The 25,826-nt window shown below is 40.4% G+C and overlaps 1 protein-coding gene across 1 annotated transcript in view; it reads left to right on the top strand.

Moving 5' to 3' along the window:
* Nucleotides 1–25,826, top strand: part of LOC136838413 (serine-rich adhesin for platelets) — a 549,424-nt gene that overhangs the window by 432,818 nt on the left and 90,780 nt on the right. The window contains 1 exon segment of the mRNA XM_067103288.1: nucleotides 11,368–11,497. Coding sequence (XP_066959389.1) covers nucleotides 11,368–11,497 — 130 coding nt within the window.

Below are 25,826 nucleotides of genomic sequence, written 5' to 3'. Positions count from 1 at the left end.
TGCAACCGGCATCTGCTGCCCACGGCCGACGGCTCTTTCCCCATGGTGGTGACCGCCGACGGCGACCTGAGCGTGACACGCCTCGAGGACGACCTCCGCAACGGCGGCTACCCCGTCAGGCGCCTGAGGGAGGGCTACCTGAAGGAGGACTACCCTCCGTTCTTCCTGGAGCCGTACCCTCGCCGGAGGCCCCAGCCGGTTTTCGTCACTCCCGACGGGGCCATTTTGACCCCCGACGGGAGCGTCGTGACCTCGGACGGCACGCTCTTCCGGGCGGACGGGTGCCTTGTGAGGGCGGATGGCACTCTGGTCATGGCGGACGGCGCCACCGTCGGCTACGACGCCGACAATAACAATTACCTGGAGACCCACCCGAGTGACGTCATCGATGGCGTCATCGATGACGTCATCAACGATCCCAGGCGCCATGACAGTAATGGGGTAAGGAGTGGAAAATGGTTCCAGTGATTTGGGGATCTTAAATATCTTTCATATTTTTTGGATTAAGTTAAATATTAATGGAACAGGACTTGAAAGAGACTCTGTACTGCATATTACTATATATATATATATATATATATATATATATATATATATATATATATATATATATATATATATATATATATATATTTCTTTATATATTTTCCTGTCTATAACAAATATCTCTTAAAATGTAAAACAATTCTCGCGTCAATTTCTTGTATTCCTCCCTCTACATTGTACATTACAGGTCTCTCTCTCTCTCTCTCTCTCTCTCTCTCTCTCTCTCTCTCTCTCTCTCTCTCTCTCTCTCTCTCTCTCTCTCTCTCCTCTCTCAAGTTTTGGAACGTTATGAAAGGAAGGTGATAAAACTTAACGTGAAGAAAAAATAATAAAAAAAATAGAACCAGAAACTTTTATCTGAGAGAGAGAGAGAGAGAGAGAGAGAAGAGAGAAGAAGAGAAGAGAGAGATTATATAAACATTCAGAAGCCTCGTTGCAAAGGATTCCTGGCTGGAAAGAATAGAAGAAGCAATAGATAGGTCAGCGAATATCATTACTGTCAACAAAAGAATTTTTATAAGAGAACGCTTGAAAAACTTGACTTGGAAAGACTGTGTGGAAGGCGAGGAATGATTATTCTTCTTCTTGCTATTCCTCTTCGACTTTCTTTCTTTCCTCTTCGACTCTTTCTTTCCTCTTACCTAGAGGACACAAGAAACGAAAGCAAGGGAAAGTATATGTTTTAAAGAGTGGGTAGAGTCCCCATTGATTTTTAGTCCCGTTGCTGAGAGAAGGTAAGTGGATGGTTAAGAAATTAGATTTCAATGTTAATGAATTCCTTCCTCTTACTAAGAGGAAAAAAAAAGAGGGAGTTAGTAAAACAGTAACATAAACTTCTAACCTCTTCCCCTCACCACTCCAGATGAAGAAAGAAAAAGTAAAAAAAAAAAAAAAGCGAGGTACTGAAAAGGGAACTCGAACAACTGAATTTGTCCCGGAGAGAATATTGGAACATAATTTTCCAAGGCAAGTACCACCTCCTCCTCCTCCTCCTCCTCCTCCTCCTCCTCCTCCTCCTCCTCCTCCTCCTCCTCCTCCTCCTCCTCTCTCTCTCACCTCTCCGTAATCACCTGGACCTAAGGAAAGGAGGTGGGGGCCAATTGAAAAAGAAAATTGAAAACCATTTTGTATAAACCTCGAGGCAACGAGAGACGAGGCAGTAAAGGATAAAAAGGGAAAATATTCAGGCTTTAAATCGAAGCCAGGCATTTTCTGTGGTTGGGGGTGAATTACGACATTCCGAAAATTCTATGAGAAAATAATAAGAGGAAAGCTGGGGGTGGTGGGTAGGGGAGGAGGAGGAGGAGGAGGAGGGAGGACATAACTGTTATGAGGAGGAGGAAGAGGAGTAGGAGGAGGAGACATAACTACGATGCTGCAAAGCGGTCGCTTAAGAGGGAGATGAAAAGATCAGTTTTATGGTATCAGCTTTTCCACCTGAGTTCTTCCCAATCCTCTGTTTTCCTCGTCTTACCATATTCCTTCCTCTGGTTTTTATACCCTCCTTACCTCCGTGTTTGCCTTAAATCTGTTTATCAGGCTGTCTTTACCTTATTGCATTATTATTCTCTTTCCCTCTCCCGAAGTTTATCGAAGGAAATGGTTGTCTGTTGGCGTAACTGTTTCAAGGTATGGTGGAAGAGGGGGTTGTGTAATCTGGGAGATAATCCCTCAGGTATTACTGCCTATATATATCCCTAACTGGTTTACGGTAAGAGGATTATATCATAGTTATTATAAGTCATGAATTGTATCTGAGTATATATGTGTATATATATATATATATATATATATATATATATATATATATATATATATATATATATATATATATATATATATATATATAATGTTAGTATTGAACAAATTTGGTTTTGTCAAGCCCACCAGGTATGGATAAGCCTCCGAGATTGACTTCCTCTCTCTCTCTCTCTCTCTCTCTCTCTCTCTCATATGAATCTCGACTGGAATAGGCAAGTCGGGAAGCCCTTTGCTCCATAGATTAATAGAAGTTAGCCCGGAGGAGATCTGAGGCAGTTATTAGAGAGGGCCGGTCACAGTGAGTGAGTGATGTGTGTGTATGTGCATATGTATGAGAGAGAGAGAGAGAGAGATAGAGAGAAAGAGAGAGAGAGAATGGGTGTACTGAAAATCGCGAAGTATTTTTCTTTTTTACCATTTATATCCCTTAGAATTTTCCACTCTTATATATCTCTGTACATTAGTTAGCCTCTCTCTCTCTCTCTCTCTCTCTCTCTCTCTCTCTCTCTCTCTCTCTCTCTCTCTCTCTCTCTCTCTCTGTGTCCTTGGAGTTAACCGGAAATGCCAGCAGCACATGTTATGCAAATGTGCCTCCTGTCCTCTTGAAGGTTTTGACGCGTCTGCATTACTATTTCTTATCTTGGGAGTTTAACTCCGCTTAAAGGGACCTATCTGGAACACAAGCAGTAGCAGCAGGAGCAGGAGCAGGAGCAGAAAAATAGGTTCTTATATGGAAGTAATGTTAGAAGAGATGGCTAAGGTAGCCAAGTTAGCCATAGATGAAATTGCTAAGTCAGAAACATGTATAGCAGCATCACTCACTCCTTCCAGGTGATTCCCAGGAGAGCATTTAATCTCATTAACTCCACCATCTGGAAGTTCGCCTAATGTCGTCCTGGAATTGAGGAGACCGTGAAAGTCTCTGCCTCCATCAATCTCGCCTCCCTCCTCCACCTTTCAGCAAACCTCCCTTTCCAGGGATGCCTGGAAGCACTCACCATCATCCATGCCTTTCCAGGGATGCCTGGAAACGTCCACCATCATCCCTGCCTTTCCAGGGATGCCTGGGAACACCCTTCGTCGTCCCTTTCTTTCCAGGGATGCCGGGGAACACCGTTCATCTTCCTTTCGTCTCCTGGGATGCCAGGAAACACCATTCTTCATCCCTTTCTTTCCAGAGATGCCTGGAAAGAACCTTCATCTTCCTTTCCCGGGATACCTGGAAACGCCCTTCATCATCCCTTCCTTTCCAGGGACTCCTGGAAACACCTTTCTTTCGTCAGCCCTTCCTTTCCAAGGACTCCTGGAAACACCTTTCATCAGCCCTTCCTTTCCAGGGATACCTGGAAACACTCGTCATTATCCCTTCTTTTCCAGGGAGACTTGGAATCTCTTCCCCAACCCCCCACTTTCCTACCTCTTTTTGGGCACTATTCCTCTGTCCCACTACCTTCTGTTCCTACCCACCACATAGAACCTGTCCTATTTTCTCCCTAAGGGCACCGATCTACCCTTAATGCCCCCCCTTTTTTTATAAGTGCCTAGGGCACCCATCTCTGTACTACCCTCCTCCACTGACCTTTTGTTCCTCTTTCCATCCCTACTGGGCACCAAACTCTCCTCCATCTCTACTGGGCACCAAACCTTCCTCTCCATCCCTACTGGGCACCAAACCTTCCTCTCTATCTCTACTGGGCACCAAACCTTCCTCTCCTTCCCTAATGGACACCAACCTCCCTCTCCATCCCTACTGGGCACCAAACCTTCCTCTCCTCCCCTAATGGGCACCAACCTCCCTCTCCATCCCTATTGGGCACCAAACCTTCCTCTCCTCCCCTAATGGGCACCAACCTCCCTCTCCGTCCCCACTGGGCACCAAACCTTCCTCTCCATCCATACTGGGCACCAGCCTCCCTCTCCTTCCCTAATGGGAACCAAAACTTTCTCTCCATTCCTACTGGGCACCAAACCTTCCTCTCCATCCATACTTGGCACCAACCTCCATCTCCATCCCTACTGGGCACCAAACCTACTTCTCCATTCCTACTGAGCACCAAAACTTTCTCTCTATCCCTACTGGGCACCAAACCTACCTCTCCATCCCTACTGGGCACCAACCTCCCTCTCCATCCCTATTGGGCACCAATCCTCCCTCTCCATCCTCCTCTGACCTACTAGAAGCTCTCCTCTTCATCCTTATTGCCCACCAAACCTCTCTCCCTCTCCCTCCCTCCCTACCCGTCTAATATCGACCTCCCCCGGGGCACTGTTGTTGGGCCTGACAGTGTCAATACCCGCTCCGCTCTTAGGGACAGTGAAGCATGGCCAATTCCGGGAACTTTGGACTTAATTAATCCAGCAATAAACTGGGGCCTTATGACACAGATTGACGTGTTTCCTGGGGCCACAGGAGGAACTGTGTGCCAAATCAAAGAGTGTTGAGGGAAAAGTGGGATTACTCTTACGCAAGGATGGAGTCTTATTTAACTCAGACCCTTTGATTAGCCAATCACATTAGTTAGCTCTCTCTCTCTCTCTCTCTCTCTCTCTATCCACAGAGCTCTCTCTCTCTCTCTCCTCTCTCTTTCTCTCTGGATCAATAGATTTCCCAGAGTGTTTCTCTCTTTCTTGCAGATCTCTCTCTTTCTCTCTCTCTCTCTCTCTCTCTCTCTCTCTCTCTCTCTCTCTCTTCAGGGTTAAAGAGTAGAGCATTCTTGCAGATTTGAATTATATCTTTTTCTGTTAGATTATAGAGTATTACTTTCTCTCTCTCTCTCTCTCTCTCTCTCTCTCTTAATATCAGTTCAAAAAATAGATCTCTTCTCTGTATAATTTAATTCTCTCTTCAAAATAGATCTTCACTGTATAATCTCTCTCTCTCTCTCTCTAGAGTCTCTCTGCTCTCTCTCTCTCTCTCTCTCTCTCTCTCTCTCTCTCTCTCTCTCTCTTAATCTCCAGGTCAAAGAATAAGCTTTCCTCTCAGATTTCAATTCTGTCTTTCTCACAGATTAAAGTGTATTTCTCTCTCTCTCTCTCTCTCCTCTCTCTCTCTCTCTCTCTCTCTCTCTCTCTCTCTCCTGTATCCTGTTATCCAGCATTCCATCATGTAAATGGGTTACAATCAGGACTTTCATCAGCATCACACCCTGCCCCTCACTGCTCAATGCCTTGGTTGATTTCCTACTGACTGTTGCCATCAATCAGTAAACGTCTCTGCGCCCTTTCCTTTTTATCCTGGGAGAGACGAGAATTGATTGGCCATTGATGCGAATCTTGCTTCTCGATGTGAGTGTGAGTGTGTGTGTGCGTGTGTGTGTGATTGAGTGAGTGTGGGAGAAGGGGGGTTGAGGGGTGGGGAGGGGTGGTTCCATAAAGCAGATTTGGCTCTGAGGTATTTAGGAGAGAGATAGGAAATAATAATAATAATAGGTAATAATACACACACATAATAATAATAATAATAATAATAATAATAATATGTGTATAATAACAAAAAGCCTGGGATTGTTGTTGCATGGGGATTATTTCAGAATAAGTTATTTCACACACATTATATAATAATAATCCAATAATAATATGTATATATATATAATAATATATATATATATATATATATATATATATATATATATATATATATAAGTAATGGCAAAGATTTCTAAAAGTGTCACAGGAATAGTTCCAGTTCATCTCCTCTATCGTTTTGGGCTAATGACCCACAGGCCCAGATATTATTATCCTTCTCTCCCTCTCTCGCTTCCTCCATCACCCGGATCTCCAACAATCCCCACCCCTCCTCCCCCCACCACAACACCACCGCCATCACCTTTGTGGGTTCTTTTACCCCTGTTCTCTTTTCGGCTCAAAATTTAATTCCCCTTGTAGTGGTCTCTCTCTCTCTCTCTCTCTCTCTCTCTCTCTCTCTCTCTCTGTTGCTGTCTTGTAGATGTTTCTAATAGCACAAGAATTTAAGCCCTGAATAACGTAGAAATAAGATAATGGCATAATCAATTATTCTTGTAGGACATAGAAAAGTTGGAATTATGCAAAATAGCAACGTTTCAATAAGACAGTGTTGCAAATCAAAGGGTCTCCTCGTCTTGGTAATGTTGCCAAGGGTATTTACATTACGTAGGGTAAGAGCAGATGTAAGCAAAAATACATCTCGTAGTATCAAAGAGAACGATTAGATCATTTACAGAATTTTATACTTTTGAAATGTGTAGCTTTGTAAAACAGTGATTGGAATTCATGTATACTTTCACACATACATACATACATACATATGGTAAATATAAAGAAACAAACAGTTGATATACTTTTATAGTTATGAATATCTACAGCATTGTAAAACAGTGATTGACATTCATGTATACTTTCACTCATACATACATACATACATACATACATACATATACACACATACATACATACACATGGTAAATATAAAGAAACAAATATTTGATATACTTTTATAGTTATGAATATCTACAGCATTGTAAAATAGTGATTGAAACTCATGTATACTTTCACTCATACATACATAATATATGCATACATACATGCATACATAGGCCTGTACGTTCGTGTGTGGATTTGAATAAAGGCCCCAAATACGAGGGAGGACTGAAAATAATAATACTCGTCTATTTAAAGCTTCGGTTTATCCCCGAATGCATCTTAATTCTGCGCTTTTACGACAGAGGAACACGAGAGAAAGCGATTCCACCTCCTTCGATCAAGGTTTATTTTGAACTCTTCGTAGGGGGCCAGTTGGCCATAAAATATCCCTCCCCTTTCCTCTTCCCCCCTACCTCTTCCCCCTCTCACCTAACATCCACCCTTGCCTCATGCCTCCCTCCTGGGCTAAGAATTGAGCCAAATTTGAACAATCTCTTCCGCCGCCATGTTTCGTTTGAAGATCAATATGGCTGGTTGATTAACTAATTTCATCTCGGGGTTTAAGGTCATTTTTTCATTTTTTTGTTTTAGCCTGACCTGAGGGTAATTTGAACCTCTCTCTCTCTCTCTCTCTCTCTCTCTCTCTTCTCTTCTCTCTCTCTCTCTCTCTCTCTCTCACACACATATCCAACCAAGAGAGACAAAGTAAGTCGATTATCGGCGTAATCAGCAGTGACTGCTGTCCTCACTAAGACATTTTTGTTAAGCCTCTTTGATCATTACATAAAAAAAAATGGAAAAGTTTATATATATATATATATATATATATATATGTGTGTGTGTGTGTGTGTGTGTGTGTGTGTGTGTGTGTGTGTGTGTGTGTGTGTAGAGAGAGAGAGATAGAACTCAAAGAAAAAGATAAGAGAGAGAGAAAGAGATTCAAGGAGGAGAGAGAGAGCGACCGAAGAGAGAGAAAGAGAAAAAGATTCAGGGAGACCGAAGAGAGAGCCGGGCGAGAAAGAGAGAGACCGAAAGAGAGATAGAGACTCAGGGAGAGAGAGAAAGAGAGAAAAAGATTCAGGGAGAGACAGAAAAGAGAGAGAAAGATTCAGGGAAAGAGAGATAGAGAGCGACCAAAAAAGAGAGAGAGAGAGAGAGAGAGAGAGAGAGAGAGAGGCTGTACAGTGGAACTGAGGCAGAACAGAAATTGGGGAAAATATCCGACCTAAGACTTTACCTTCCAAGATAAAATATTCTACTGGAAAACAAGATTACATTCTATTTTTATTATATATATATATATATATATATATATATATATATATATATATATATATATATATATATATATATTAGTGAGTACAAAGGAGGTACCATTCGGAAAAACATTAATATTTGTTAATATCTGAGCAGAGTACTATACCTTTTAAGATGACATTCTATTGGAAAAAAATATATAATATTTATATATAGATCTGCTTTAGTAATATTTAATATAAGAAACATCCCCAGTTATATAAGCAGTCTTTTAAAGCAACCTTTCCCCTCCCCCTCCCCCTACCCCTCCCATTCTCTTTTACCCATCTAATAATATTATGCATTACGCACAAAATCCAACTTTAGCCTAATGCGAATCCCCACCGTAAATCCTGTTACCTTGAATCTGTAATCCCGGCCATTACGTCGAAGTTGACCTTCATGTGAGATAATCCCTCAGTTTTATTTTAAGAATCGCGTGTAAATCCCCTCCCCCCTCACCCCTTTAAAAAGGGTGGGGGAAACTTTTGTTTGAAGATGTGTCTTTTGGTTAAAAATGTCTTTTGTTTGAAGACGTGTCTTTTGTTTGATAACGTCTTTTGTTTGAAGATGTGTCTTTTGTTTAAATACGTCTCTTGTTTGAAGATGTGGCTTTTGTTTAAAGATTTGTATTTTTGTTTGTCTTTTGTTTGAAGATGTCTCTTTTGTTTTAAGATGTGTCTTTTGTTTGAAGATGTGTCTTTTGTTTCATGATTTGTATTTTTGTTTGAAGATGTGTATTTTGTTTACAGCTGCTTATTTTATTTTCTTTTTTTTTTAAACGAGAGACATACTACTATTTCCGCCTTTATTAGCGTTCTTGTTATTTGTTATCGTCGTTTTTCGTAATCACTAAGATTATTATAATAGTTCTGTGCCTTGTGAAATGAAGAAGAGCTAACATACAGTCCTCGTTATGTGCTACTCAACTTAGATCATCTCAGTAACGAAATTTACATAATTCTAGCAAGTAGAACAGGTGCAAGTTTTTTAACTACTGGTTCTACGGAATTTAAAGGCATTTTTTTTAATATTCACCCAAAGAAACTTCCTCTCTCTCTCTCTCTCTCTCTCTCTCTCTCTCTCTCTCTCTCTCTCTCTCTCTCTCTCTCTCTCTCTCTCTCTCTCTCAAGAATTTTAATGATTAATGGAATTTCTTCATCACTATCTACCAAGAGTAACTTCATTTAGTCCTGCCATTTGTGTATTTAGACCCCCCTCTCCTTCCTTCCCCTCCTCCCCTTCCCCTCCTCCTCTCTCTCTCTCTCTCTCTCTCTCTCTCTCTCTCTCTCTCTCTCTCTCTCTCTCTCTCTCGTGAATATTAATGATTAAAGGAATTTCATGTTTTATATTCACCCAAACTATGTTCCTTTAGTCTTCGCCATTTTGTCTATTTAGGCCCTTCCGCCCTCTTTCTCCCCCTCCCCCCTTCCTCCCCCCCTCCCCACACACACACACCCAAGAAGAAGAAGCACCCTCCCTGCCCTTAACAGTATCTTGTACACGGCCTTTCTCCCCCGTAACGCCTCCCAATTTCTTCCTCCCTAAATACCACCCACCCAACGTGGGCCCTTCCTCAGGGGAGTTCTGCCGCCGCCGTGCTAAAATAATGGCTGTGGCCCGAGTGAACGCCTCCCTGGGGATACGAATTTCTTGGGGGGCGTAGCGCGCCCCTACTAAGCTACGTCGTTTCTCTACTTGCCAGGAATTTGTTCCTTTTCTGTTCATATTCTCGTCGTTGGGGCCGTTTTTAGTTTTCTGTGGACGGACTTTTTTTCTCTCCGCCCTCAGATCTTAAAAGCTACTCAGGCTAGAGGGCTGCAAATTGGTATGTTGATCATCCACTCTCCAGTCATCAGACATACCAAATTGCAGCCCTCTAGCCTCAGTGGTTTTGATTTTATTTAAGGTTAAAGTTAGCCATAATCGTGCTTCTTGCGACGATATAGGATAGGCCACCACCCTACCGTGATTAAAGTTTCATGGGGCGCGGCTCATACAGCATTATACCGAGACCACCGAAAGATAGATCTGTTTTCGGCGGCCTTGATTATACGCTGTAGAGGTTGTACAGAAAACTCGATTGCGCCGAAGAGACTTCGGCGCATTTTTTTTTACTTGTTTTATTTTGTATTTTCTTCGTAGAATTTTTAAAAAGTTGTGTTTTTTCTTTCTCTAGTCCTTGGGTAAGGTATTTTTTCTTATTTATTTTCATTTGTCAGTTTAGGGCGAGAGAGAGAGAGAGAGAGAGAGAGAGAGAGAGAGAGAGAGAGAGAGAGAGAGAGAGAGAGAGACAGTGACCGATATTAGTATGTGTAGTTTCCAAAGCTGCGTGAACTAAAATATAATTTCTTTACACATGTATACAGAGAGAGAGAGAGAGAGAGAGAAGTATTCTGACTTATGTATATGTCTGTACTTCTGACTTATGTTTGTCTGAGAGAGAGATGTTTGCGTAAGAGAGAGAGAGAGAGAGAGGTATTCAAACTTATGTGTATGTCTACACATTTATGTATGTTTGCGTAAATGCGAGAGAGAGAGAGAGAGAGAGAGAGAGAGAGAGAGAGAGAGAGAGAGTATTCAGATTATGTGTATGTGCATTTGTGCATGTTTACATAAGAGAGAGAGAGAGCGAGGGAGAGAGATTGTTGACACAGTAGTGGTTCCACCACAAGAAGCGTCAGCACATCTCCAGGTATAAGCCATCATCTCAGGAGCGTTTAATTCGACTTGTCAGTCCTCTCGAGGTCTCTCTTTGGGGGAATTAATGTCTCGCGCCGTTTAATTAGCATGGCTTCCTCCTCCTCCTCCTCCTCCTCCTCCTCCTCCTGTTTGCCTCCGTTCTCACCTGTCGTCTGTCATGTGACTTAATTCGGTTTACGAGTTCCTGTTTTCCGTCGAGTTTCTTCGTCAATGGCTTGGAAATAAAGTCGAAACCGGTCTTATTTTTCACCTGTGGTAATGTGTGGTAAATGAATCACGTACAAAAGTGATAATAATCATTTTATATATATATATATATATATATATATATATATATATATATATATATATATATATATATATATATATATATATATATATATATATAAAGTCGATTGTCTAGCGTTGTTTGTAAATCAGGGACAAGGTTCGAATCCCGTCTGGGGCAGAAGTACCCAGGAAATGCAATGCCCTTTGGGTGTTCATTATTCGCAAGGTGTGGTGAATGGGATATTAAATAATATTTGTAGCTTAATATTGTGTGTGTATATATGTATATACATATATATACATATACATACATACATACATACATACATACATGCATGCATGCACACATATACATATGTATATAACCCTTTTCTCTCTCGTCTCCCGCAGAACCTGGTACTGAGTCTCGAGGACCGCGATGCCGAGGAACTGGTCCTGGTCCTCCAAGGGTACTACCAGCTACTGACGGAGAACCCCCTGGCGGTGACCCACCTGAGGGACAGGTACTCCACCGACCAAGGTAGGTCTTGTTTGTTTGTTTGTGCGTTTGTTTTTTTTTGTTTTTGTTTTTGACGGATTTTATCGTGACAGGGATGGGATTTGCCATGTGTGGTAGGTTAATAACATATATATATATATATATATATATATATATATATATATATATATATATATATATATATATATATATATATATATTATATAGATATATAAAATATACTTATATATATTGTTGCAGGGCTAGTACTACATGGCAAATAGGGACATTTGATCCCAGGCTAGCACACATGGCAAATATTTGACTGGGGCTACTTAACACGGCAAAATAAGATTGAACCCCAGGGGTTAGGATTAAACACGGCGAAACACATTTGATCCCCCAGGGGCTAGTACTAAACACGGCAAAATACATTTGACCCCCAGGGTCTAGTACTAAACACGGCAAAATACATATAACCCCCAGGGTCTAGTACTAAACATGGCAAAATATATTTGATCCCCCAGGGTCTAGTACTAAACACGGCAAAATACATTTAACCCCCAGGGTCTAGTACTAAACATGGCGAAATACATTCGATCCCTCAGAGGCTAGTGCTAAATACGGCAAAATACATTTGACCCCCAGGGTCTAGTACTAAACATGGCGAAATACATTTGATCCCAGGGGGCTAGTACTAATCACGGTGAAATACATTTGACCCCCCAGGGGTTAGTACTAAACATGGCGAAATACATTTGATCCCCCAGGGGCTAGTATTAAACACGGCGAAACAGTGTAGATGAACCACTGTTTCGCCGTGTTTAGTACTAGCCCCTTGTGGGGGGTGGGCGATCAAATGGACTAGTTCACACAATCACGTCATTTCACCATCAAGCACACGGTATCCACCGTCACATCACGACAGGTTTTCTTGGAAGGAATATTTTGACGTGACGTGTCGGTGACGTGACGTGGTGTGACGGTAACGTGACGTGATGTGACCGTGACGTGATGTGACCGTGACGTGATGTGTCGGTGACGTGACGTGATGTGTGTGAAAACGATATATCTTAACGGCCATAAAAGTCAGATATGATTTTAGCGTAAAGTTCACAGGTTAAATAAAGTATGTGTCAATTTACCTTAATTTATTATACGTACGATACATTAAGGAAAAATTAATGGGCTCTCTCTCTCTCTCTCTCTCTCTCTCTCTCTCTCTCTCTCTCTCTCTCTCTCTCTCCGCATGAGGTCCTCTCCTCCATTACTCTCCCTTAGAGGGAAAAATACGCATTTCGTCAGATGCATGTACGCTTTTACGCCATCGCAAACCACCTCCTCTCTCTCTCTCTCTCTCTTCTCTCAAATTGATGTCATTATGACTTGAATTCTTTACGTTTGGATCAAAATCCAAAATTGCGTACATGCGTAAAAAGCGTATATGGAGATGTTTCTTGTAATTTCACATTGCAAACAATCCTTTGCGCAGGCGTATGCGCGTACATACGCGTCCGTACACGCGCAATACCGCGAGAAATGACGGGTGTATTTAATTACTTGGTATTTAACACAACGCCGAGAATTTATATTCCAGTATTGGACCGAGGGGGAAAAAATTCTGTGGAACAAATTCTCCCGAGGTCCTAATGTTTCGGGAAGAAAGTGGAAAGAAAGTCTGCGCCTTATTTATTTGTTTGTGCCGTAGTTTGTGCGTATGCTTTGTTTATAATTGTTTGTATATTTGCGAGCCATTCGTTATGAGTTTGTTTTGACTGATTAGTTTTGAGAAAATCTGGCTTTCCCTTAAAATCTCTCATCTCTCTCTCTCTCTCTCTCTCTCTCTCTCCTAACCACTTTTAATTTGGATGACCTCTTCTCTCTCTCTCTCTCTCTCTCTCTCTCTCTCTCTCTCTCTCTCTCACACACACACACACACACACATTTCAGTCATTTACGTGCCTTTAATTTGCTGAACAGTTTTGAGAAAAACTCTCTCTCTCTCTCTCTCTCTCTCTCTCTCTCTCTCTCTCTCTCTCTCTCTCTCTCTCTCTCTCTCCTCTCTCTCTCTTTACATGATTTCATTTTCATTTACAAGTTTTGAGAAAGTATCTCTTCAGCACGCTCTCTCACCAACACATTTTCAACCATTTTTAACTCTCTCTCTCTCTCTCTCTCTCTCTCTCTCTCTCTCTCTCTCTCTCTCTCTCTCTCTCTCTCTCTCTGTCCATTGTTGTTCGGGAGCCTCAAAAGGAACGTCTTCTTATCCCTTTTTTTTTTTTTTTAGGGGGCGTGGGAACCCATTTGAGGCCGAACAGCCGGGGCAGAACGAAGCTCTAGAAGCAGCTAGTTTGGCGTGTTTTGCGCCAGGGCTTAGCTCTCTCTCTCTCTCTCTCTCTCTCTCTCTCTCTCTCTCTCTCTCTCTCTCTCTCTCTCTCTCTCTCTCTCTCTCTCTCAGCAGCTTTGCCCTGGTTTACTTCTTACTCTTGTATCATTTCTGGCAATATTTATAACATTCTTTATCTCTCTTCTCTCTCTCTCTCTCTCTCTCTCTCTCTCTCTCTCTCTCTCTCTCTCTCTCTCTCTCCAGAGCGAGGTTCTCCCAGCCAGTCCAGCACCCACGACACTTTTTATCAAACCCCCCCTCCTCCTCCTCCTCTTAGACAAAAAAAATTGGTTGGGGTGTTCCCCAAGGGGAGCACTGAGGACCCCCTCCAAAGATTGGGAAGGCCAGCCGTGACAACGAGGATTTGTTTGGGATATAAAATACCAGTCCGCAGGGAGGATGTTCATTTGTTTCCCATAACTTTTTTCATAAGCGTTTATCCTCTCTCCTCTCTTCCTTCCTTCCCCCCCCCCCTCCCTCCTTTCCGAATGTCTGTGGGATCCAGGTTTTTGGGGGCTTTTTTTTGGTCTTTTTCGTGAGAGACTGTAAATTGTTTTTCTTTCACACTTTATTATTTTGTTTTCACGCATTTTTATTGGTTATTTTTTTTTCGTGGAGGTGGGTTTTTGTTTCTATATTCTCTAATGATTAGAATAGTCATAATATATACACATGTATATATATTATATATATATATATATATATATATATATATATATATATATATATACTCAGTATATATATATGTGTGTGTGTAATGTACATATGTATATATATAGTTTGTTTGTCAATATTAATTTAGTAATATAATCCATTGATTTATTTTTGAATTATTATTCTATTTTGGAAGTGAAGAGTATTGATTATATTAGAACATCAGTTTATCACGCTCATTCGTACACACAGACATTATATACACACACACACACATATATATATATATATATATATATATATATATATATATATATATATATATATATATATACATATATTTATTCAAATAAACATGTATAAGTTATTTCCTACTCCCGCCTCCCTTATCCTGGGACCTCCTCCCTCCCCACTTCCCTCCCCATTCCCCCTTTTCCTTCCCCTTCCCTTTCCCCCTCCAGAACTTCCCATGTTTACCAACGGTTCGAGACTGGAAATCCTCAGAGAGATTCTATTGCTCTGAGGCCGAGACCTTTCGAGTTTCACTTCAGGAATTCGAGATGGTGACAAGTATGGTTCAAGTACCAACCATAGGGTGGCCCCTCTAGGAGAAGTGATTCTCCTCCTGAGGAGGAGGAGGAGGAGGAGGAAGAAAAAAGAAGAAAAATAAGAGTTAACGTGAGAGTAACAGGAAAGTGAGTGGGAGGGACTAGTGGCCTGGAGATCTCATATTGAAATTTTGGAATTTTGATTTGAGATTTTGAATGATAAAATGTTGATTTATTTGTTTTACTAAATACCGTTTTTTTGTTTATTGATTTTCTGGGCTTATGTCGTTTTTACGCCAAGCACTGGGACCTATGAGGTCATTCAGCGCTGAAACGGAAATTGACAGTAAAAGGTTTGAAAGGTGTAAGAAAATCTCAAAGCAGTTGCACTATGAATCAGTTGTGGGAAGAGGGTTGAAGAAAGAGAATATGAAAGGAGGTACAGTAAAAGGAACGAAAGGGGTTGCAGCTAGGGGCCGAAGGGACGCTGCTAAGAACCTTAAGTAATGCCTACAGTGCACCGCACGAGGTGCACTGACGGCGCTAGCCCTCTATGTGGTAAATATTTTTGTGTCAAAGTATACAGATTCCATCTTGCCTCAGCGCTTAGCATTTTGTTGTGGGCAAATACGTTTATTTATTTGTTCTAGTAAATAATTTATTTGTTCATCGTTTTGCCGGGCTTTTGTAATTTTTGTAGTTTTTTTTTTTTGTAAGATAATCATTCTTATGACTGTCGCGTCAAGATATAGTAAATGTAACTTAAAAAAATCTCCTAGAAATTCTGCAACATTTTGCAACACAGAAATCCAACATTTTTAACATCTGTATTATTATTATTATTATTATTATTATTATTATTATTATTATTATTATTATTATTATTCTATCCATATGAAACAAACCCACAAGGCCACTGACTTGAAATTCAAAGTAACAGAATTTTACAGGAAAATACAGAAAGTAGAGATTAACTATTAGGAAAGAAAAAGATAAATGAACATATTAATAAATAAATATATAAAATGTAAGTTAAATTATTAAAATACAAGGAGAATTGAATAAGAGTAATAAGAACTAAGAACTCCGACCTTTTTATAACATTTGTTATTTTAATATTGGACAAAAAAAAGCACGTGCCTGGACCCGAAGAATACTTGTTATGAACTTGGGGGGAAAAAAGGGCCCTTCTGGAATATTCCGGATGCCCTGGAATATTGCTCTCGAATCTGGAAAAGGTTTTTCTTCTTTTCCTGGAGAGAGAGAGAGAGAGAGAGAGAGAGAGAGAGAGAGAGAGAGAGAGAGAGAGAGAGAGACGAACATATATATAGCGAGAGAGAGAGAAAGAGAAGAGATATACAGGGCAAAGAGAGAAAGAGACAATTATAGAGAGAGAGAGAGAGAGAGAGAGGAACAAATTTTATATATATATATATATATATATATATATATATAGATATATAGAGAGAGAGAGAGAGAGAGAGAGAGAGAGAGAGAGAGAGAGAGAGAGAGAGAGAGAGAAGAATCGTGTGAATGAATATACAGGAGAGAGAAAAGAGACATAGAGAGAGAGAGAGAGAGAGAGAGCCTGGAACAAAATACAGACAGAGAGAATGAACTGGAATGAATATACAGGAGAGAGAGAAAGAGACTTATATATATATATAGAGAGAGAGAGCCGGGAACAAATACAGAGAGAGAGAAAGAGAGAGAGAGAGAGAGCCGTAGACGAATATAGTACAGCGGGGACGACCACTTCCTGAGAGACGCTATAAAAGAATTGATGTGTGTGGGTCGTATTCCTCACGACTGAGAAACAGAGTGAGAGACAGAGACCAGAAACACAAAGACGGCGGCCCCACACATCTTGAGAGAGAGACAGAGACAGAGAGAGAGAGAGAGAGAGGAAAAGACATCAGAAACGATACGACCGGTTGGAACCAAATCGCTTCAATAGTTCCATTAGAGTCTATTCGTTTCAGCATCCATTCTGCCTGCCTGCCTGCTTGCTTGCTTGCTCGCTTGCTTGATTGTGAACGGCTTCTGAGAACCTCCTTTTTTTATCTGAGTTGCCTTTGCCTTCTTAATGTGCTTTCAAGCACTGAATTGGGAGATTGAAGAAAGATGTTTGGGCTGTTTTTTTTTTTTTTTTTTTTTTTTTTTTTTTTTTTGTTACAAGAAAATTGTGCTTTTGGACTGGATGGCTTTCTGAACCCCTGGGGTGTTGTTGGTGGGGGGCGGAGGAGAGAGATGAAGGAAGGGGTTCAAGAACCCCAGGGTGGGGGGAAGGGGAATTGGGAAATTGACATACGCGTAGGATACAGGTTGTAATCTTGTCTTTCTGTCTCTCTCCTCATTCTGGTTGCATTAGACCAGAGAGAGAGAGAGAGAGAGAGAGAGAGAGAGAGAGAGAGAGAGAGAGAGAGAGTCAAACTAGATGGTAGATTTATATATCTTCAGTGTGTTTGAGAGAGAGAGAGAGAGAGAGAGAGTCAAACTAGATGGTAGATTTATATATCTCCAGTATGTTTGAGAGAGAGGGAGAGAGAGAGAGAGATTCTTATCTAAAATTATTTCGATAAATAAAAGTTATGTCATTAGCATCATTACTATATATGATATATATATAGATATATATATATATATATATATATATATATATATATATATATATATATATATATATATATGTGTGTGTGTGTGTGTGTGTGTGTGTGTTTATAAGGTCGGAAATGATTTAAGAAAGAGGTTAATTTTCTCTTTACTTGCATTTTATGCATTTACAGTAATCGTTAAATGACTCTCTCTCTCTCTCTCTCTCTCTCTCTCTCTCTCTCTCTCTCTCTCTCTCTCTCTCTCTCTCTCTCTCTTCAGGACAATAAATAATGCATTTGGATTACCCTGAATATGGGGCTTCTGTGAACTGGGGCATTAGCTTTTGAAAATGAATAAATATTGTGTGCTTGTGCTTGTTTGTGTGTGTGTTTGTGCTTGTTTGTGTGCGCTTGCGCGCGCGCGTATACACATGCGTATGATTGTCTGCGCGCGTCACAAAATAGGCAAATGTCGCTGCTGGAAATTTCACATCCTTTTAACTGCACGAGTCTCTCTCTCTCTCTCTCTCTCTCTCTCTCTCTCTCTCTCTCTCTCTCTCTCTCTCTCTCTCTCTCTCTCTCTCTCTCTCGTCACGAAATTTCCATTCTCCTGTTATTCCAATACGCAGATGCCGGATCCTCTCTCTCTCTCTCTCTCTCTCTCTCTCTCTGTCTCTCTCTCTCTCTCTCTCTCTCTCTCTCTCTCTCTCTCTCTCTCTCGTCCTGAAATTTCCATTTCTCTCACCACTTTACTGCAGAAGTGCTGACCCATCTCTCTCTCTCTCTCTTCTTCCCAGTTCCTCTCACCGTTTCACTACGCAAAATGCAGGACCCTCTCTCTCTCTCTCTCTCTCTCTCTCTCTCTCTCTCTCTCTCTCTCTCTCTCTCTCTCTCTCTCTCTCCATTTCATGAACTGGGTGTTTAAGCATCTGCAATAAACTGGTCTCATTTACATGACGACAGTCTGCTCTCGCCATTTTTATTCGTCTTGTTTTGTGGAGTTAATTTTGTGAAATATATTTGTAAATGTTGAATACGAACATTCTTTTGTTTGTGTTTTGTTTAATATTAACAGTTATTTCGATAAGCATGTCTTAAAGGCATCTAAACATGGCGTATATATAAAGCAATAAGCCTTTTCTAAGGTGACAGTCATATATTTACAAAAGTGATATTAATACGATATCAATACTTGTGATATTTCATCTATATATACATACATACATACATACTTATATGTATATATATATAATATAAAATTTTAATACATCATACGCCCATCCGTTTAATAAATTACATTCACGCTACTGCACTCAAATATCTGTACACAAATATGCGCAGCTCTTTGCGAGGCAATAAAATATTTGAATATTAGGCTTGACACGGTTTTAAAGATCATTTGCATATGCTTTAAATATCGCTGCGAATGTCATAATGAGCTCTTTCGTACATGTACGGTACATGAAAAATGGTACGTCTGATACAGTGTACATACGGTACAAGTAAATTATTCTGCCCTAAAATGGAAAACTGTAGTATCTGCAAAATTTTCGAAATTGAGACATGCCACCTAGTGGGCTCTAGAAACACTGATACACACGTTACTGCAGTTTCAGAATGATTCTTCAGTGCTTTATTTAGGGGGTCCCATTTGCAGTGTCTGCAAAATCTGTATCTATAATCACGAAATCACCGTGTATAAATCTACCCTAAAATGGAAGACTGGAGTGTCTGTAAAAGTACAAAACTGAGAAAAATGGTAGATACTGCAGTTTTCCCTTGCCTTACTACTGATTTTGCAGATACTGCAAATGGGACCCCTAAATAAAAGTACTGAAGAATCATTCTGAAACTGCTGTAACTTGTGTATTAGTGTTTCACGAGCCCAATAGGTGGTATATCTCAATTTCGAAAATTTTAATGATTGTGAGTTCATGAACGTCATGTCATTAAAACATCTACGATCTGGTCTCTGGAAGCTTCTTGGATTTCAAGTCAGTGGCCCCTTTGGTGGGCTTGCTCTGATAATAATAATAATAATAATAATAATAATAATTGGGTTTTTGATATACTTAATTTTTCATCCTATCGTTGCTGGTGACTTACGATTATGGCTAACTTTAACCTGAAATGAAATAAAAACTACTGAGGCTAGAGGGCTGCAATTTGGCATGTTTGGTGATTGGAGGGTGGATGATCAACATACCAGTTTGCAGCCCTCTAGCCTCAGTCGTTTTTAAGATCTGAGGGCGGACAGAAAAAGCGCGGACGAACAGACAAAGCGTGCACAATAGTTTTCTTTTACAGAAAACTAAAAATAAGTAAGAGAAGACAATCATTTCAGTCCTTGGTAATTATCGCTGCTACTGGAAACAGCTTTGTTTATTTTTTTTTTTTTTTTTTTTGGTAAACAGAATTGAAAACAGAGTTTGAAAATAGAATTTTTTTTTTCCTCAGTGGTCTAATTATTTTAATTGCGAGTCTCCCAGTCATAATAGATGTGAGTTTTATTTGTGTTTATATGTGTTTTTTGTCCTTTTTTGAAAGATTGAGTGTTTATGCTAATGCTTTTTCTCCTGCTTGTTTTAGCTGGTAATTACGGTTTAATGAGTCTCTCTCTCTCTCTCTCTCTCTCTCTCTCTCTCTCTCTCTCTCTCTCTCTCTCTCCACTAGCTTCGGTTTCTGTCTTCTCTTTCCTGCCTCCTTCTCCCTCCTACCCCACCCCCCCTCCTCCCCTCCCGCCACTTTTTCCTCTGCCTCCACCACCATTTCTTCCTCCTCCTCCACCATTTCCTCTTTCTCCTCCACAATTTCTTCTTCCTCCACCACCATTTCCTCCTTCCTCCTCCTCCTCCTCCTCCACCATTTCTCCTTCCTCCTCCTCCTCCTCCCACCACCATTTCTCCATCCTTCTTCTCCGCCATTTCCTCTTTCCCCCTCCTCCACCATTTCCCCTTTCTCCTCCACCACCATTTCCTCCTTCATCCTCCACCATTTCCTCCTCCTTCTCCACCATTTCCTCCTTCTCCACCATTTCCTCCTCCTTCCTCCTCCACCATTTCCTCCTTCATCCTCCACCATTTCCTTCTTCCTCCACCATTTCCTCTTTCTCCTCCACCATTCCTCCCGCTCATCCTCCTCCTCCTCCTCACCCTTACCCCTTCCATATCAACTCTATACCTTTAGGTTATGAGAGACGGGCAGAGTACGGAGGAGGAGGAGGAGGAGGAGGAGGAGGAGGAGGAGGAGGAGGAGGCGGAGGCGACATACTTGAGACGCGCGAGATATAAAAAGCCATATTTGGTGGTATATTGGTATATGGCCAGAGGGTCTTCTCGCCAAAGTTATATATCGACGGTTAAAAGCTGAGGGGATATGAATAGAGGGGGAAGAGGAATAGAGGGAGAGAAGGAATAGAGGGAGGAACGGACTCTGTTGTATAAGAGGGGGGCGGGGAGGGGGAGGAGTAAAGGTAGAATGACAAGAGACGCGTGGATATTTGAATCTCATGGCGATTTTCTCGAATAAACTCAAGTCTTCAGTCTGTAATTCCTCTCTCTCTCTCTCTCTCTCTCTCTCTCTCTCTCTCTCTCTCTCTCTCTTGATGTGTCAGAAAGTTACTTCTTTTAAAAGGATTAATCACTTCTAAATATCGACAGTTGATCATTTGTTTCTCTCTCTCTCTCTCTCTCTCTCTCTCTCTCTCTCTCTCTCTCTCTCTCTCTCTCTCTCTCTCGTAAAACGGCCTTCTTTTCTATTCAGTAGAAAGGATTGTCCTGTGAAGTGTATGGAGAGAGAGAGAGAGACAGAGAGAGAGAGAGAGAGAGAGCAAAAATAAAGGAAAACGAAGATCAGCTGTTAATATTTAGAAGTCATTACTCTTGTTAAAAGAAGAAAATTTCAACACAGGCGCGCGAGAGAGAGAGAGAGAGAGAGAGAGAGAGAGAAGCACTTCATATATTCTGTTTCAGATGTGAAAAACCACATTCATGATTACCAACAGATTTCAGTGAATGCTGTTAGAGAGAGAGAGAGAGAGAGAGAGAGAGAGAGAGAGAGAGAGAGAGAGAGAGAGAGGTAGGTTTCAGGAAAGCGGACTAAATGGACAACTGTTGATACGGACGGTGGAAATACGGACAGGTGTGAGTTAAGTATAGCGCTTCCCCCGTTTTCCAAAAGGCCAAAGAATATCGGATTTTGAACTCTACGGCCTTCTGTCATAAGGACGGTAATTGAAAAGGGAATAACTCCCGATTTGTAAAAAGGACGGTATTGAGAAAGAATAGAAGCGCAGTGGCCGATAATGGCGAGAAATGGCCGGAGAGAGAGAGAGAGAGAGAGAGAGAGAGAGAGAGAGAGAGAGAGAGAGAGAGAGAGAGAGTAATGAATCACAGGCGTCATGTTGGAAGTTTATGGCGATCGCGCCGGTGAGATCGTTCCGACGCGCGGGGAGGTGGAGATTGGTCCGGATGGAGAGAGAGAGAGAGAGAGAGAGAGAGAGAGAGAGAGAGAGAGAGAGAGAGAGAGAGAAGCACTTCATAAATTCTGTTTCATATATGAAAAATCACATTCATGATTGCCAACAAATTTCAGTGAATACGTGTAAAGAGAGAGAGAGAGAGAGAGAGAGAGGAGAGGAGAGAGAGAAAGTATTTCATATTATTCTCTTTTGGACATAAAAACATATACTTGATTGGCAAAAGATTTCAAAGAATACCGTTAGAGAGAGAGAGAGAGAGAGAGAGAGAGGAGAGAGAGAGAGAGAGAGAGAGAGAGAGAGAAACTCAGGGGAATATAATCAAAGTATTACTGATTCGCAGATATGTATTGGAAACAGAATCAGTTTTGAAAAAGGAAAGGAAATAGATATGCAAAAACTATTATTATTATTATTATTATTATTATTATTATTATTATTATTATTATTATTATTATTATTATCAGAGCTGTAGTCATTCTATTTAATATCATTATCAAATTATTAAGAGAACGAATTTAATTTTTTCTGTCGTTCTTTTAGACAGATATCATGATGTTTCATTAAAATTATTATAAATATTATTATCATATTTTTATCATTATCTATCATCATTATAATCGTAGTTACTATTTTTATTATTTATTGATTGATAGAATCATTAATTTCAATCTGAAATTTCTCGTTTCTTTAAAAAAAAAAAAAAACAAGTCTTGTGTGTTTTTCATGTTCACCGTGAGGAATATTGGGTCTCGCGTTTTTGCTTTTCACTCCACATTTGCGAGAGAGTTATTACCCCTTTCAGAGAAGAGAGAGAGAGAGAGAGAGAGAGAGAGAGAGAGAGAGAGAGAGAGAGAGAGAGAGATATCTCATCTTATAAACCTCTCGTTTTACAATTCCCATTTTTCAGAATCAGATATTTATTTAGACCTGTATTCATCTCGATTTCGGAGAGAGAGAGAGAGAGAGAGAGAGAGAGAGAGAGAGAGAGAGAGAGAGAGAGAGAGAGAGCCTGTGATATATCTGTTCTCATAAACCGTCCGTTTTATATTTCCCATTTTTCAGAATCAGATATTTATTTATTATTATATTTATCTCGATTTCGGAGAGAGAGAGAGAGAGAGAGACTGTGAAATATCTCATCTCATAAACCGCTCGTTTTACAATTCCCATTTTTCAGAATCAGATATTTATTTATTCCTACATTTATCTCGATTCCGGAGATAATTGGAATTCCATTTTTATCAGGTTTTCATTTTATTTTTATCAGAAGGATTCCATATCGACAACTTACATGATTCATCAAAGACCATTAATTATTAATCGATCAGTGGAATTCTATCAGAAAATGCAGCATTTGAAATTAATCCAATTGTTAAGTTTTTGATAAATTGTAATTCAATTGACAAAATTTAAATGCAAAATATAAATTAAGACAAATCCTTCTGGCCCAGGCCTGTGAGAGCTGATAATCAGTTCAGTTTTCTGATAAAGATTAATAATAATTTACTTATTTTTTTCATTTTCTGTAAAGAAAACTATTGTGCCGGCTTTGTCTGTCCGTTCGCACTTTTTCTGCCCGCCCTCAGATCTTAAAAACCACAGAGGCTAGAGGGCTGCAAATTGGTATGTTGATCATCCACCCTCCAATGATCAAACATACCAAATTGCAGCCCTCTAGTCTCAGTAGTTTTTTTTTATTTCAGGTTAAAGTTAGCCACAATCGTGCGTCTGGCAACGATATAGGACAGGCCAGCACGGGGCCTTGGTTAAAGTTTCATGGGCCGCGGCTCATACAGCATTATACCTACACCACCGTAAGGTATATATATTTCCGGTGGCCTTGATTATACGCTGTACAGAAAACTCGCTTACGCCGATGAAACTTCGCCGCATTTTTTACTTGTTATATATAAAAAAATCATTCATTTCTCCCCTTCCGTTTTCTCTATGGAACATTTTTTATTTTTTTTTTTATTTTCCATTTCTCATTCGACTCCATCAGAGATGAAAATGTTTGCTCTGCAAAGCAATGCTCTCAAGCATTGCTTCCAAGCATTGCTTGCTCGCGTTTGCAAGCAATTTTCCCCGAGTCGCTCTCCGACTGTGAAAAGCATTCGTGTGCTTGCCGAAAGCCAGCTTGTCAAGTAGATGGAATTGCATGAGTTTGTTGAAGTCAGTCTCTCTCTCTCTCTCTCTCTCTCTCTCTCTCTCTCTCTCTCTCTCTCTCTCTCTCTCTCAAATACTAACACACATTGCTGGGGTTGCAGGCGAGATTAAAATTTGTAGAAATCGGTTTTAATCGCCTTTTGCCTCTCTCTCTCTCTCTCTCTCTCTCTCTCTCTCTCTCTCTCTCTCTCTCTCTCTCTCTCTCTCTCTCTCTCAAATACAAACACACACACAAACATTGTTGGGTTGCAGACAAGATTAAAATTTGAAGAAATCTGTTTTAATCGCCTCTCTACTCTCTCTCTCTCTCTCTCTCTCTCTCTCTCTCTCTCTCTCTCTCTCTCTCTCTCTCACAAACAAACATATTGGTTGGGGTTGCAGACAAGATTAAAATTTGAAGAAATCTGTTTTAATCGCGCCTCTCTCTCTCTCTCTCTCTCTCTCTCTCTCTCTCTCTCTCTCTCTCTCATTGCCTCGAGGCCCCGACGTATTACTCCAAATAGGCGCGCTCTTTGCAAAGCTATTTGCTAGCCAAGCGCCTGATTCTTGCTAGCTATTTGCTCGATATCTACGCTGCCAATTTACTCTGTCAATATTAGGATGGCCAACAGTGTCGCGGGAGGGCGAAGGTACCTACGCAGGAAGGACCTCCCCCCTCCCCCTCCCCTGGGGTGTGGGAGGGGGGAAAGGGAGGGAGTAGACGCTACGCATTGTGTCGTTAGCTAGATTTTTGCCTTTGAAGTTAAAAAACGCTTTTGGTTTCCCTACTGTGTTTTTTTTTCCATTTTTTTAAATTCGCGTAGAAAATATACAAACGCACAATATATTTATTCTTTTTTGTCTTTTTTTTTACATTTATTGTCTTCCTTCATTATTCCTTTTGGTTTTTGCTTTCATTTTGCATTATCGTTTGCCTTACTTATTTCTTTTTTCGTTATTGGCATTTTTATTTTTCTTTATTACGAATTTCTCCGTTTATTTTCGCTTTCTGATTCTCCTCTTTCGATGCATCTCCAATTTTAATTTTTTTTTTTTTTAATCTTCATATTTTCATTTAGTTGACCTTCCATTCTCGTACTCTCCTTCAGTTTTCCACCAATTCCGTATTTATTGATTTATCTATTTGTTTTTTCTGTGTTATTTATTGATTTATCTATTTGTTTTCCTGTTTCATTTATTGATAACGTAAAAAAAAAAAAGAATTAAATGCCATTATTTTGAAAAACTTCCCGAGTTTTAAAACTCCACATGACAAAAAAAAGTTTTCATTTCTGCTCTTCGCCTTTCAAAAATCTATATGACACAATCTTTAAGTTTTCAATTTCTCTCTTCGCCTTTCATCCAGTTCCTCTTTATTTCACCCCTCCGCTTAACTTCTTTCTCCCGAATCTTCTTTTTCTATTCCTGTTATTACTTCTCTTTATGATCTCTTTTTTTTTTCCCCTTTGTATATTTTCGTAGGGAGAAAAAGACGCCTGAATTATCGCAACCTTATATCTTCCTCATTTCCTCCTCTTCTCTTCCTCTTTTCCTCACTTTTTCC

The sequence above is a fragment of the Macrobrachium rosenbergii genome, chromosome 5, assembly GCF_040412425.1.
Source record: "Macrobrachium rosenbergii isolate ZJJX-2024 chromosome 5, ASM4041242v1, whole genome shotgun sequence".
Lineage (NCBI taxonomy): Eukaryota > Metazoa > Arthropoda > Malacostraca > Decapoda > Palaemonidae > Macrobrachium > Macrobrachium rosenbergii.
This window is presented reverse-complemented; position numbering and strand designations above follow the sequence as displayed.